This window comes from Erpetoichthys calabaricus, chromosome 2, assembly GCF_900747795.2.
Source record: "Erpetoichthys calabaricus chromosome 2, fErpCal1.3, whole genome shotgun sequence".
Classification (NCBI taxonomy): Eukaryota; Metazoa; Chordata; class Cladistia; order Polypteriformes; family Polypteridae; genus Erpetoichthys; species Erpetoichthys calabaricus.
Genome location: NC_041395.2, coordinates 75,357,637 through 75,372,019, shown reverse-complemented (window position 1 = coordinate 75,372,019; position 14,383 = coordinate 75,357,637). Strand labels below are relative to the sequence as shown.

The following is a 14,383-nucleotide window of genomic DNA, read 5'->3' as shown; positions in this document are numbered from 1 at the left end:
CACAAATTTCTCCTGACACTCTTCTCCACCCATTCCACCCTGCCTGCACTCTCTTTTTCACCTCTCTTCCACAATCCCCATTATTCTGTACTGTTGATCCCAAGTATTTAAACTCATCCACCTTCGCCAATTCTACTCCCTGCATCCTCACCATTCTTATTGACCTCCCTCTCATTTACACACATGTGTTCTGTCTTGTTCCTACTGACCTTCATTCCTCTCCTCTCTAGAGCATATCTCCACCTCTCCAGGGTCTTCTCAACCTGCTCCCTACTATCGGTACAGATCACAATGTCATCAGCAAACATCATAGTCCACGGGGACTCCTGTCTAATCTGTCCATCACCATTGCAAATAAGAAAGGGCTCAGAGCCGATCCCTGATGTAATCCCACCTCCAACTTGAATGCATCCGTCACTCCTACCGCAGACCTCACCACTGTCACACTTCCCTCGTACATATCCTGTACAACTCTTACGTACTTCTCTGCCACTCTCGACTTCCTCATACAATACCACAGCTCCTCTCGAAGCACCCTGTCATATGCTTTCTCCAGGTCCACAAAGATGCAATGCAACTCCTTCTGGCCTTCTCTAAACTTCTCCATCAACATCCTCAGATCAAACATTGCATCTGTGGAGTTCTTTCTTGGCATGAAATCATACTGCTGCTCACTAATCATCACCTAACTTCTTAACATAGCTTCCTCTACTCTTTCCCATAACTTCATGCTATGGCTCAACAATCTTATTCCCCTGTAGTTACTATAGCTCTGCACATCCCCCTTATTCTTAAATATCGGTACCAGTACATTTCTTCTCCACTCCTCAGGCATCTTCTCACTTTCCAAGATTCCATTAAACAATCTAGTTAAAAACTCCACTGCCATCTCTCCTAAACACCTCCATGCTTCCATAGGTATGTCATCTGGACCAACGGCCTTTCCATTTCTCATCCTCTTCATAGCTGTCCTTACTAACTCCTTGCTAATCCGTTGCACTTCCTGATTCACTATCTCCACATCATCCAACCTCTTCTCTCTCTCTCGTTCTCTTCATTCATCAGCCTCTCAAAGTACTCTTTCCATCTGCTCAACACACTCTCCTCGCTTGTGAGTACATTTCCATCTTTATATCCTTTATCACACTAACCTGCTGCACATCTTTCCCAGCTTGGTCCCTCTGTCTAGCCAATCAGTACAGGTCCTTTTTCCCTCCTTAGTGTCCAACCTCTCATACAACTCATTATGCGCCTTTTCTTTAGCCTTCGCCACCTCTCTCTTCACCTTGCACCTTATCTCCTTGTAATCTTGTCTACTTTCTGCATCTCTCTGACTATCCCACTTCTTCTTTGCCATCCTCTTCCTCTGTATACTCTCCTGTACTTCCCCAATCCACCACCAGGTTTCCTTTTCCTCCTTCCTCTTTCCAGATGTCACGCCAAGCACCCTTCTTGCTGTCACCCTTACTACATCTATACATATATATTATTTTATGTGATGCGCTTGGTTATATACAGTAAGTGAAACATCACAAAACATACACAAATGGTCAAAAAAGTATATGAAATATTAAAAAAATACTGTTCAAACATGGACAGATGCTGTTAGTCAAGTTGTCTGTGAACACTTCCATTTAATTAGTCAGAAGGTCACCAGTAAAAATATCAAAGCAGTGCTGAAATATATAAATCACTAACTGCAACCCTCAGGACTGCATCCCCACTGGGGTATGAGCAAGGACCCCATTTCACTATGCTACAATGAGGAGACACGTACTGTAACTAATCTATTATTTTGTCACCAGGAGATAGTCTTAAATCAAAGCAAAGGGTCAATACCAGACAGTCAATCTTACTATCACACAATTTCAAAACGTTAACTAAGAAACCACAAAGTAAACTTTAACAATTCACGCTTTTGTTTTATCTATCTGTAATTTCGGATGCTTTTTGGGGTTGTGACACTGGCTATTTAAATCACTGCACCGCTGACATAACACGCTGTGCACTTCTGGCTACCTTGCCTTTATCTTCAGTGAAGGTTTATTGATGGATGCATCCATTGTCAAGCCTGCTAATCCAGCCCTAGTGTTGTGGTTGGCTAGAATCAGAACAGCCACTGGATGGGATGTCAGTCTGTCATTGATACACATCCACACTAGTCCAGAGTCTCCAATCAGCCTACAGCTCAGCTCTTGATGTAAGGATCCCAAGAGTACATGATTTGTGCTATTTCTAGAAGGGGCCTGAGTTGATTCTAAAGCTTGCATATTGCAATCTTTTTAGTTATCCAAAAAAAGGTGTCATTGTACTTGACTTCTCACTACATTCATAATGGCTAACATGGTACAACACCCTAGTACTATATGCATTACAACTCAGTATCTTGTTTTTATATAATAAATTGTCATTTGTGAATGTCCTGATGTTCTGTACTTCATTTTTGTATTATGAACTGTTGGTTATTTACTGTACTTCCATCCAAGGATAGTCATCTTGTCAAGGTGTTACTGCTGCCTTGCACCTAATGCATGCTGGGATAGGCTCCAGCTTACCCGCAACCCTGGTCAGGAAAAGTGTTTATGGAACAGAAGGATGGATGATGGCAATTTACTTGTATAATTTTATTGTTATTTTTGTGAAGACAATGGCCCCCACTACTACCCCTAAAAAGCATCAGCTTTAAAGAGCGTTGTGTGAGTTTGAGATCAGCTTCAAAATAAAAAAAAAGTGATGCCTACAGCTAAAGTATAGACTCTGCAATTAAATTTGACAATGATTTTGTGCAAAATTTTAGTTTTGGTGCTAGGAACAATAAAAGAAACAAAGAAAGGATTATTTTAGTAATGACTGTGAATGAGTTCAGTGTTTTTACGGTTTTGATAAAAAGTTAAAGACTAATGTGTACAGACTTCTGCTGCCTTAAGATTTTCTTTTCAAAGTCTCCATTAACACTTACACTTTTTGTCTGTTGCTTGAATAAATATTATGACCATATAAAAAGAAATAACAATAACTACTTGACAGTTGGAGTGTGGGAGGAAAACTGGGCTATCTGGAGAAAAACCTATGCAGACTCAGGAACAACGCAATACATCTAACAAACACAGTGAATAGGGTGGGCTTTGAACTCAGTTTCCCAGAGCTGCAAAACAACAGTGCTAGTTACCATGCCACTATGATGTCCTGAAGATAAACTCAGTCATTTCTTTGATAAAAGTACTTGTCTACAAAATTTTTTTTGGATCTTATTTCAAAATACACTAAACAATATATATTCAGACAGTCTCCATTAACTTACAGAGTTGTCAGCTTTTGAATAATATTAAGGGAGCAAACTCTAAAGAAAATAGTAAATGAAAGAAGGAAAATAGCAAAGGAACCTTGAGTATTTCAAGTTTTGACAAAAATACAAACATTTCAGAATAAGAGAATAAAGAAGGACATTTCACCAAACAATGCAATCGATTAGAAGCAAAAATGATGTACTGACTGTAAAATCAGTTGAAATTAAAGATCTGCAGCCACAGGGGTCTTCCAGGATTGAACTTGGGAACCAAGTTATATAAATAATATAAATAGCCCCTTCCATTGAGTGTTTTGTTAAAAGAAAATGGTAAAACACATATAAAAAAGAAGAAGAAGAATTTCAAGAAATAAGTGGTCAGATGTCAAAGTCAACGTGAAAAGGTGAGTGTCTGAGTGTCATACGGAAACATATTAGAGCTACGGAGAAGAAAAAAAAATAAGGACATAAGGTCTATGTTTAGATTAAAGTTGAAATGTCCACTATAATCTCATAGTTTATTTTGTCATTAAAGTAGAACGTCGTAACCTTAACCTGAAAATCAGTGTTTAATTTACTAGAGTTTCTCAAATCCCATCATAATTAAAGTAGCATATTAAATGCTTTGTATTCTACAGGTATGTGTTGCCTGACCCAGTCAATAATTGCTACATGCTTCTTAAATGGGCTTTCTAATACGCTGACAGGAGCGTGCAGGCAGTGATTGCCAAACAGAATACATTACATGTATGATATTAGAGCTCTCTGAACATTTTAAGAATACTAAGATGTATACTTGATATCATTTTCATGAAGAAATTCATTAAAGCGTATATGAAACATGTGGGGGCATCGTGGTGCAGTGGTAATGATGAGCATCCAGGGATTGTTCCTGCCCCGCGCTTGATGCCTGCTGTGACTTGTGTGGCCCTGGATGGAATAATTTATTGCAGCAGTCCGTGTCTGTCAAACATACCAAACCCCAATTCTTCTCCTTAGAAGTGTGTTTTGTTGTATTAGAGTCCTAGATGACCCTATTCTCCCCTTTTTTCCTCTTTATTATGTAGATTTTAACAGAATGTCCCAAATCCAATATACTTATCTCACAGTCAGGTACTGTAGTTCAGCGCTTTCTCCCCCTTCCCTTTTATGATTACAATCTCATGCAATTAAACAGTGTAAAAGAACACAGAGGAGTTTAAATTAGACATTTATTCATGTATTACAGATAATATGTCCAAATATATGGAAGCAGAATCGAAATAGAAGTGTTGATAAAATAATATTATACAATTTAGATGACATGCTACCAGGTGGAATTTTTATTTTGTTCTATCTTTTGTCTGGATCCAGCTTAGTCTGTACATGGAGTGGCAGACAGTATAGCTCTTCTACATTGGTAAGGCTTTTAGAGATGCCAGAAGAGAGAAGAGACTGAGGGGAGGGTGAGTCTTATATTGGTCCAACTTCTTTGGCATACCTCTGGACCAATGAATGCAGGCAACTCCATTGGTTCAGCCAATCCTATTTTAGTATGACTAGACCAATAGGTATACAAACTTTTCTTTTTTTAAATTTTATTTATAATTTTACTGTAATAATTCATACAAATCAATCAGTTTTTACAAATAATAGGATTGAAAAAAAAACAAAGGAAGCAAAGAAAACAAGTCGACCCCCACCCCAGAGAGAGAGAGCATGGCCAACAGAGTAAAACTTAAGGCTTGTAAACATACCTAAATTGATGAGTTTAATAGGCCAGTAGAGATGAATGGAGAGGAAAAAGAGATGCGGAGATAATTGCTTCCTCGGTGCTTTAAGAGCTTATTCTAAAATTTTATTGATTAGATCCTGCCAGGTTTTAAAAACAATTCTGCACAGAACCTCTAACTGTATATTTGATTTTTTCCAATTTCAAATAGTATAAAACATCAGTTACGCACTGACTTAAAAGAGGAGCGTTAGGATTCTTCCAGTTCAGCAAAATAAGTCTGCATGCCAAAAGTGTAGTGAATGCAATCACAGTTTGTTTGTCCTTCTCCACTTTAAACCCATCTGGAAGAACACCAAACACAGCTGTTAATGGGTTAGGAGGGATTGTGACACCAAGGCTGTCTGAGAGGCACTTAAACATTTTGGTCCAAAATGATGTTAATTTGGTGCAGGCCCAAAACATGTGACCCAGTGAGGCTGGGACTTGATTGCAGCGTTCGCAGGTTGGATCTTGACCAGAAAACATTTTGGACAGTTTTAGGCGAGACAGATGTGCTTGATATATAATTTTGAGTTGTATAATTGTATGCTTTGCGCATATGGAGCTCGAGTGAAGTCTCTGCATTGCTGTTTTCCATTCCTTTTCTGATATATTGATTAAAAGATCTTTTTCCCATTGTGCTCTTGGATCTTTGAAAGGGAGGGACTGTAAAATAATTTTATATATTGCAGAGATGGTGTCTAAGTCCCTGAAATTGAGCAGTATTTTTTCCAGTGTGGACGAGGGTGCAAGATGAGGAAAATAGGGCAGGTTCTGTTTAACAAAGTTCCTAATTTGAAGATAGTGAAAGAAATGTGTGGCTGGAAAGTTAAATTTGGAAAGTAATTGTTCATAGGATGCAAAGATGTTGTCTATATAAAGATCTCTGAGCAATTTAATCCCAAATCTTTTCCAGATATTAAAAACTGCATATGTTTGCAAGGGTTGAAAAAGGTGGTTCTCTTGCAGAGGTGCCACAGATAAAAGCTATACAAACTTTTCATACCTGCTCTCCAGTTTAGCATTTCTTCCAGTTGGTTGGGGGGGGGGGGGGGGGGGGGGGGGGGGGGGGGGGGGGGATGGGGGGGGTGTTTGGACTTGTAAGCTCTTACAAACTAAAGCCATATAAAGTACCCCTATACCTGGTCCCCTTTGGTTAACTACCTCTATCCCCACCACAGATGGCTCAATAAAAATGATATTTGATCTAGTAGAGTCATAAATGTGCTAAAGCCACAACTGGTTACACAGCCTTCATCCCTACAAGATATACAAAATATTTATCAGCTTTATGCTAGATATTGCTCATTTGTTTTACACTCCACCACTCCAAAGTGGAAGTTAACTTAAAGGTGAGGTAGGCACCAGGAGAGGATAACATAACAATGTTACAGACATTAAGAGAATGTTTATTGTAAATGATGCACATGCTGTGCAATAAAATCTATGAATAGAGAACAATGTCCACCAGATTGGGTTCAAGCCCTGTGGCGGACGGTTGGGTTCCATGCCCGGCCAGGACACCCCTTCAATATATGTTCCGGGAGGGCAACCATGGGCTGCTCAATACCTCTCCCAGGACAATTGGTGGCAGCCTCCCTGGCTGACGGTGGTGCCTTAGCTTCCCACAGGCCTCCATGGGAGATGGAGTTCTCCACAGCCCTGTTGGGATCTGGGGTGGTTGCCAGGGGGTGCTGCATGTGTCCCTGAGCCTGGCTGGACGAGTCTTCAGCCCCGCCTGGAAGTGCAACCGGAAACAGGTGATCACGCACCTGGAGCACTTCTGGGTAGGCTATAAAGGGGGCCAGCAACCACCACTTGGTGGCCAGAGTCAGGAGGAGGAGGACGAAGCTAGACAGGAGGAGTGGTGGTACCAGAAGGGAGTGTATTGCTGTTTTGTGCTATTTTGGACTGTGTTGTGCCTGTGGGGTTCACGGGGAAGGCGTGCCCCACAGGTGAAGAAAATAAAGGGTTTGTTTTATTTTTACACGTGCCCCGTGTGAGTCTGTGCCAGGTTGGGCGCAACAGAGCGCCTTTATTACAGCCCTTACCATCCCACTGCACGGGAAGAATGACAAAACAGAATGCACTGATTAGCAGGGTATGAGTCTGTTGAGAATGAAGAGATTTGTGGATGACATAGTACTTGCTTCATAATTTACCTGGATCTTTTTTCACACACAGTTCTCAGAAGGTTCCTGCATGGGCACATTATTATTTGAGTAAAAAGTTCATTTAATTTTATTCAGCACTTTTGGCAAAGTTCTCTAACTCTTAGTATCAAAAAATCAGAGTTGCTTTGCCTGTGAATATTTCCTTATACAATTTATAGGAATGAAGCATAATAATCCATCCATCCATCCATTAACCAACCCGCTAAATCCGAACTACAGGGTCACGAGGGTCTGCTGGAGCCAATCCCAGCTAACACAGGGTGCAAGGCAGGAAACAAACCCCGGGCAGGGTGCCAGCCCACCACAGAGCATAATAATCACACTAAAGGAATGAACAATTGTGACAAAAGGAAAGAATGTAATGGTGGTCATATTTGAAACAGTATATTATTAAATGTTTTATTTTGACAATATCTGCATATCTGTGAATTTCCCATTGGGATTAATAAAGTATCTATCTATCTATCTATCTATCTATCTATCTATCTATCTATCTATCTATCTATCTATCTATCTATCTATCTATCTATCTATCTATCTATCTATCTATCTATCTATCTATCTATCTATCTATCTATCTATCTATCTATCTATCTATCTATCTATCTATCTATCTAAACACAATCCAGTTTTGAGCCAGGGAAGTCTGGAGATTAGGGTGCAAGGCTGGAAACAACCCTGAACAGGACTCGGTGCAATTGCAGCATTCTGAGAGCGCTTCAGGCTATTAATTAATTTAGATGAAGCAGCATGCAAATACAAGAAGGATGGTAGTAAATGACAGATAAAGAAGATGGCCAAGGATATTAAATTATAACATTTGATGAATGTGCATACCAGTAATTTTAAACAGTTTATTGATCTGCATTGTTTTATATTAAAAAATGTACTTGGGTTAAAAATCATTTCTTGGATTACATTACATTATTTCAGCATGTGCAGCACCAGAACATTGACCCATAACTCCCTGAGGTAAAACACGGTGTTTTACAGACTTCTGTTCTTGTAAGAAACAATATTCTTCTCCTAGGTGGAATTGTTTCCAGATATAATATAAATTGTAATATACCATTACTTCTGTTAATTCAAATTTCCTACAAATCAAATGTCATTCAAGAGTGGGGATTAAATGTGCAGCGTACAGATGGGCTTAGAATTGTTTCAAACACAGAAAAAAAGACTATATTCTGACAGTGCTTTTTAGAATTAAGAGATCTCTAAAGAAGAGCCCCACTAGGACTACTAGTCCTTTTAATTTATATGAATGACTTTAACCAAAATGTGGCAAACAATGCTGTTAGATCTGTAGATGGCACTAAACTAACAAGGTTAGGAAATACCATGGAGTTGAATAAATTTCAACATCAGCATCTGATTGGAAATAATGTATTAGTATATAATCATAAAGCTAAAGCTACTTGACCCATTAATACACTAATAGTATAGATAGGGTTTGTTTTTTACCCTTTGGCGTTTTGTTTGAAAGTTTTTTCACCTATCTGTGACACAAAAATCGGGTTTTCTGCATGTTAAGTGAAATAACGTACTGAGAATATCAGAATTCAAATTTGTTTCAAGACTGAAAACACTATGTCAGTGATACATTATATACTAACTAATGTTGCTGATTTATCTCAGAATGCAATTTGGTTTGTGTCTCCATTCAGAGAAAACAAAAAAAAAAAAGAAACATTGACAAAGAAAAAGGGAAGAGAATGGCTGCCTACTTGAAGCTTTAACTTGATTTATAGCTAGGCCTGTGTCAACATTTTCCTTTAAGGAGTGGCTTACCCTAAAAAAATGGAAGAGGATTTTCAAGAATAAGTGAATTTTACAAATGTTCTTGGATTTTCATTAACATAATCCACACACATGATCAAAACAGCAACTGTATTTTGTTAGTTATGAATACAAAGACATACAACACAAAAGTTTTAGAAGTATAATCTCTCATGGCCTTCTCCAGTAAAGTATGTAGATGTGCTAGATCTACTCTCCCCTGCTTGTTTCCATTTTATTTGCCCTGAACATAAATAGACAATCAGTTTTCTAAAGTTGACATGCTCACCACCACCTTAAGAAATTTTTCAATCATGATTTTGTTTGAAAAGTCAGGAAGACGTAACAACTAAGGAGCCTTTTGCACCTCATTAAGGTAGCCATTGAAATCCAACAAAATTCGGTGGGGAACACCACACTCCAGACCACTGTAGAGGACATTGATATTATTCACTGGGGCTGATGTTAACCCTGTGCTAGTGCATTACAGCACTGAAAATGCCTGAAGCAACATATCTCTTGAATTGCAAAGCATGGAATGAGAATTTTAGCTTATTTCAGAGGGCTTAGAGCTGGAAGGTCTGAATAAAGCAATGCACTCATAAGCATCAACCCCATTCCTTTTTATTTTCTCTACACAGGGCTGAAGTTTACGTGGCATTTTTCATGATTTGAATGTGTTAGACATGTATTAAGTGGATGGGGAAAGTGTTTAATATCCAACCTGGACAGATATATAAGGTGACAACTGGTTTTCATACCATAAAACATTCAAAACATGTTATCTACTCCTCAGAAAACTATGAGCTTGCAAGCTTTGCATGGTTGAAAGAATTCTCTTGGTTTTCATGTAATGTCGATATGCCAGTCTTTCCAAGGTACTGATGAAGTGAACTAAGCACAAGACCTTCTATGAGAGGCCGACAAAACGAAGAACAATCCAGGCCAGGCCAGCATGAACAGAGGACTTATGTCTCACTTTTAGCATTCTTGTACGTTTAAATTGTATAAAATGTGACTTTCAGACTTAACTGCAGGCTAAAATACCCTGAAGAAAAACAACCCACTTCAAATAAGCCATTTAAAAACCGAATAGCTATACTCACTTCATAATTGGACTCGCCCACAAAGGTTTGGAAAAGATGTTCAATGGGATAATTGCCTTGATATCATATGAGAAGCCCACCTGCTGACATACAGAGCACTCAGTATACTAAACTAAGAGTCTTGCTGAGCTGTGTCATGTATGCATATTTAGATGTTTGTGTTTTGTTCAAGTTTTTCCTTTATCATTAGTGGTTATACTCTTAAACCGTTACTTTTGGTCTCTGCTAAAGACCCCTGCAATGATTTCTACATATTTTGTTACCCTGAAAAGCTTGGTTTTACTTAAAGTGTTTTCTCCAGTGGGTCAACATTTTGAGGGACTGAAGCACAATCTGATTACTAGTAAATTGGCAACAATTATTAATGACCAGATCACACACAGGGGACTTCTTACAAGACTTTCCTTCCAGATCCAACCAGACAGGAGCGTATGTCTCAAAATTACAAATATCGGCAATCCAGTAGTATATCTGAAAGTCAGGCGACGCCAGGCCACCTTCTGCTTTTGATCCTTGTAAAGGATGAGATTTTAATATATGGCCTTTTTTGCCTTCTATATAAATGAACTAGTAATGGTTTCAATCTTTTTAAAAAAGGATTTATTATATGAAAACTCCAAAACAAGAACAAAACATTTATGGAGGATTTTGATTTTTAGCTTTATTAACTCTGCTTGCTTAGAGGGGGGTGAAGAGTTTCTATCTATTGACATCTTGTTTAGTGCTTCCCATCAGACAAACTTGTCCTTAAAAATATCTTTAAGTATCCTAGTAATTGTAATTCCCAGACACTTAACCTATTTTGAAACAGGCAGTGCTTTTTAATAATGGAAATATATTTTAGATACCTTACCATCTCCACAGTAAGACTTGAAACAGAACACAGTCATTGATGTATCATCTGTGAGATGAGCCCTTTTGTTTGTAGTAGGTTTGTCACCCAAAAATTAAGAATAGATATTCAATATTTCTGATGTACCATTTGAATATATCTGTTTAAAATTATAGAAGCTAGATACACGTATATTATCATCTTACGTGCATGTCTCCAAGCCATTCTTGTATAGTTTTCACAAAAAATATATTTTAAACTTTCACATAAAAGCAAAATATATTTCAACATTGTTCTGTTCTTAAATACTATTAACAGTTCCACGTTAATTAAGTTTAGGGACAAACATGCTGTGACACTCTGTGTTCCTTTCTTTTTTATATAAGCTTGCAGAGCATTTGTTGCAGCTCATGTCTGATTTTCACTTTGCATGGAGTTGAATTGTGCCATTCAAGCTGGATGTGGGACAAATCACTCACATTATACTTGTAAACGCAAAATGCAATGTGATGAGAGATTTGAGCCGAGTTTAATTCTTTTCATTTTCTCTGTGTGAAAGGTGGAACGGGACACATAAAGGAAATGTGTGTTTTTCTTTCATTATATTAGACCAGGGATCCCCAACTCCGGTCATGGAGGGACTGCAGTGGCTGCTGGTTTTCATTGTAACCCTTTTCTTAATGAGTGACCTGTTTTTGCTGCTAATTAACTTCTTTTGAATTCATTTTAACTGACTTACTCTTGAAGAGTCAGACCCCGCAATTGTTTCTTTTTCCTTAATTAGCGGCCAAACAATAATGAGATACAAAATGAGCCAAAAAGTGACCAGCAAACTGTGACCATCATACAATATCTGAAAATAATGAAAGAAGAAGGTCTCAGGAATACTGGTCTGCTCAGGTCCACAAAACATTTTAAAAATGGTCTTAGAAAAGAGAAAATCAACAATTTCAGAACTGTATGCTATTAAATAATGAGAGCAGCAACAAGCCATGGAATTAAAGAATGAGCTTAATTAACAACAAGACTCGGCTCTTAATTAAGAAACTGGTTGGAGTGAAATTGGTTGGAGTTTGAGGCCCTGACTTAGTTGGCCTTCTTTTGGCTCACTTACTTCACATCTCATTTCTGTTTGGGTGCCATTTAAAGAAAGAAATGAAGCAATTCAGAGGAACGATGAAGAAATTCAGGGGAACAAATCTTAAAAAAACAGTCATTTAAAATGAAAGGAAAAGGAGTTAATTAGCAACAAAAGCAGGTCACTAATTAAGAAAAGGGTTAGAATGAAAACCTGCAGCCACTAGGACCCTCCAGGACTGGAGTTGGGGACCCCTGTATTAGACTGTATACATGAAGAATTTTAAATGTTGTATTAATCAGACTTCAGGCATTCTTGTCAGTTGGTGGGGAAACACATTTTTTTGGAGTAGTTTATTCTCATTTGGCAATACTTGCAAAAGTTTAAATTTCATATTAAGTGCTGCTTTATCTGTAACATGTTTAAAAGCTAAGTAAACCCACATTTAATAGATTAACTGTTGTATAGGCCACTAATACAAGACTGCTTGCCTAACACTATCTGGTGTGTTGAGGAAAATTTGGCCTTTTCTTACTGTAAATGCCAACAACAAAATAAAAGTATTCAGCTGTTATTCAGCAAAACCAAATGCTCACATTACAGCTAAAATGAAAAAACGAGTTTGTCTGAACTGCAGCCTGCCCCTCATTTGACCGCTGAGCCAATAATCACAGACACTAAGTGTTCAATCAAGAAGCCTGAAAGCAAGATCCAGAACTCGGATATCCACGGCTACAGTGCTCCGTGTTTCCTAAACAACTGTTAAACATCAGGACAATGCTGTATAGTACTTTGCGATTTGATTTGTTCCTGATGACAATAAATGGCAAAAGTAAAAAAATATTAAAAAATTGTATCTAATTTAAGTAGTTTGTACTCATTTCAGTTATCATTTTGTACAGAAACCTGGATGCAATTTGTGTACATAAAATACACAAACAAACAACAGGAAAATAAAATAATCTATATGATCGGTTATCAGTATTGAAGCATAAATTGTGCAAGGATAGATTACTTTATATAGAAATAAATTTATTTACGGTACTTAAACAAAATGTGATTTTTTTTTGTAACCATATATTTAAAATAAATAAAATGCTTAAAATGTCGAAAATGAATAAATTCTAAAATTTGGGAAAATTAAACAGCTGCAGAATCTGTGTTACTTACCCCTCAGGTCTGAAATCGGGTATCGTTCTGCCCAAAGGCAATCTGTCACTAAGAAAAGCATTATAGCCATAGTACTGGAATTTCTTCAGTGCAATTCTTCTGTTCTCTGGACTAAGGTCTTGTCCCCAGTGTTTAAATAAGGAGGAATCAGAAAAGGACTCTATGGCTTTCTCGTCTGTCTTCTGTGGCACCTCTGCAAAAATAATGGAGAAGAAAACATAATTTAGAAAAACAAGGCACAGTTATTGAGTGAATTAGTGAAAAAATGTAGTTTCTATCTTTTTTAACGCACTAAAACAAAAAGGATTTGCCTTCATTTTCTACAGAATTAAGTATTTTTATTAAATCCTTTACATCAGAAAGCTGTCAAAGATCTGAGGGTAGCAACACCAATATTAACCAGCAATGGGCACTCCCGGGTCCGACATGACTTCAGAATGTCATGTCATACATTAAATCAATGCAATTGGTTGTCTGTCTGTCACACAAAAACCTGCAAACCACTGGGCATTGAACCTTGATCTTGGCCTTAGTTGAGAGCTTATGATGTGACACATGCTCCTGTAGTAAAAAAAAAAAAACCCAGGCTACCTAAATCCTTCTAACAGCAAACAGTGGCATAGTAGTGTGCCATGGCTGATAGGAAAAGAGCATTAGAGTGGGCATGTGTCATGGCTGACAGAAAGAAAAAAAGTAGTAACATCTGCTGTACACGAAGCACACTGCACAGAGCAATCAGATGTGTGTCAAACATTGAAAGCTAACTGCGCAAACTGATGTATGATATGGTCTTTACTGCAGACCAGTCGTGTTCATTTCATAATTACGCCATGAAAAACAACAAGATTTGCAACCTCAGCTTAGCGTCAAACAAAAACCAGAAGCCATTTTATTGAAGATGTATGAGATACTGTATAATGAGACGGCAGGATACTGCCACACATACCAAAGTGAGAAGTCAGTCTAAATAGAGAGCCATTGAGCAGCTTGCTAACACTGTGGCCCATTACCATACCAGAGAGTATCCACAGTACAGAGTGCATTGCATGAATTTAAAGAGAACCTTTCAGATGAATTCAGTGAAAAATAGGTGCATGAATCACCTTTCTTTGAGGACCAGAGGTCATGTGATGAGTCATGTTAACTTTCGCATAACCACTGGAGGATAGTGTGTGCCAAACCCATGGAGCTATTGGGGAGCAAAG

At 38.0% G+C, this 14,383-nt stretch overlaps 1 protein-coding gene across 1 annotated transcript in view; it reads right to left on the bottom strand.

Annotated features, from left to right (window-relative positions):
- The window catches only part of LOC114645984 (polypeptide N-acetylgalactosaminyltransferase 18), a 771,561-nt gene that overhangs the window by 362,591 nt on the left and 394,587 nt on the right, over positions 1 to 14,383 (bottom strand). Inside the window, exon 2 of the mRNA XM_028793932.2 lies at positions 13,179 to 13,371. Within this exon, the coding sequence (XP_028649765.1) occupies positions 13,179 to 13,371 (193 nt within the window). The remainder of the gene's footprint in view (positions 1 to 13,178; positions 13,372 to 14,383) is intronic.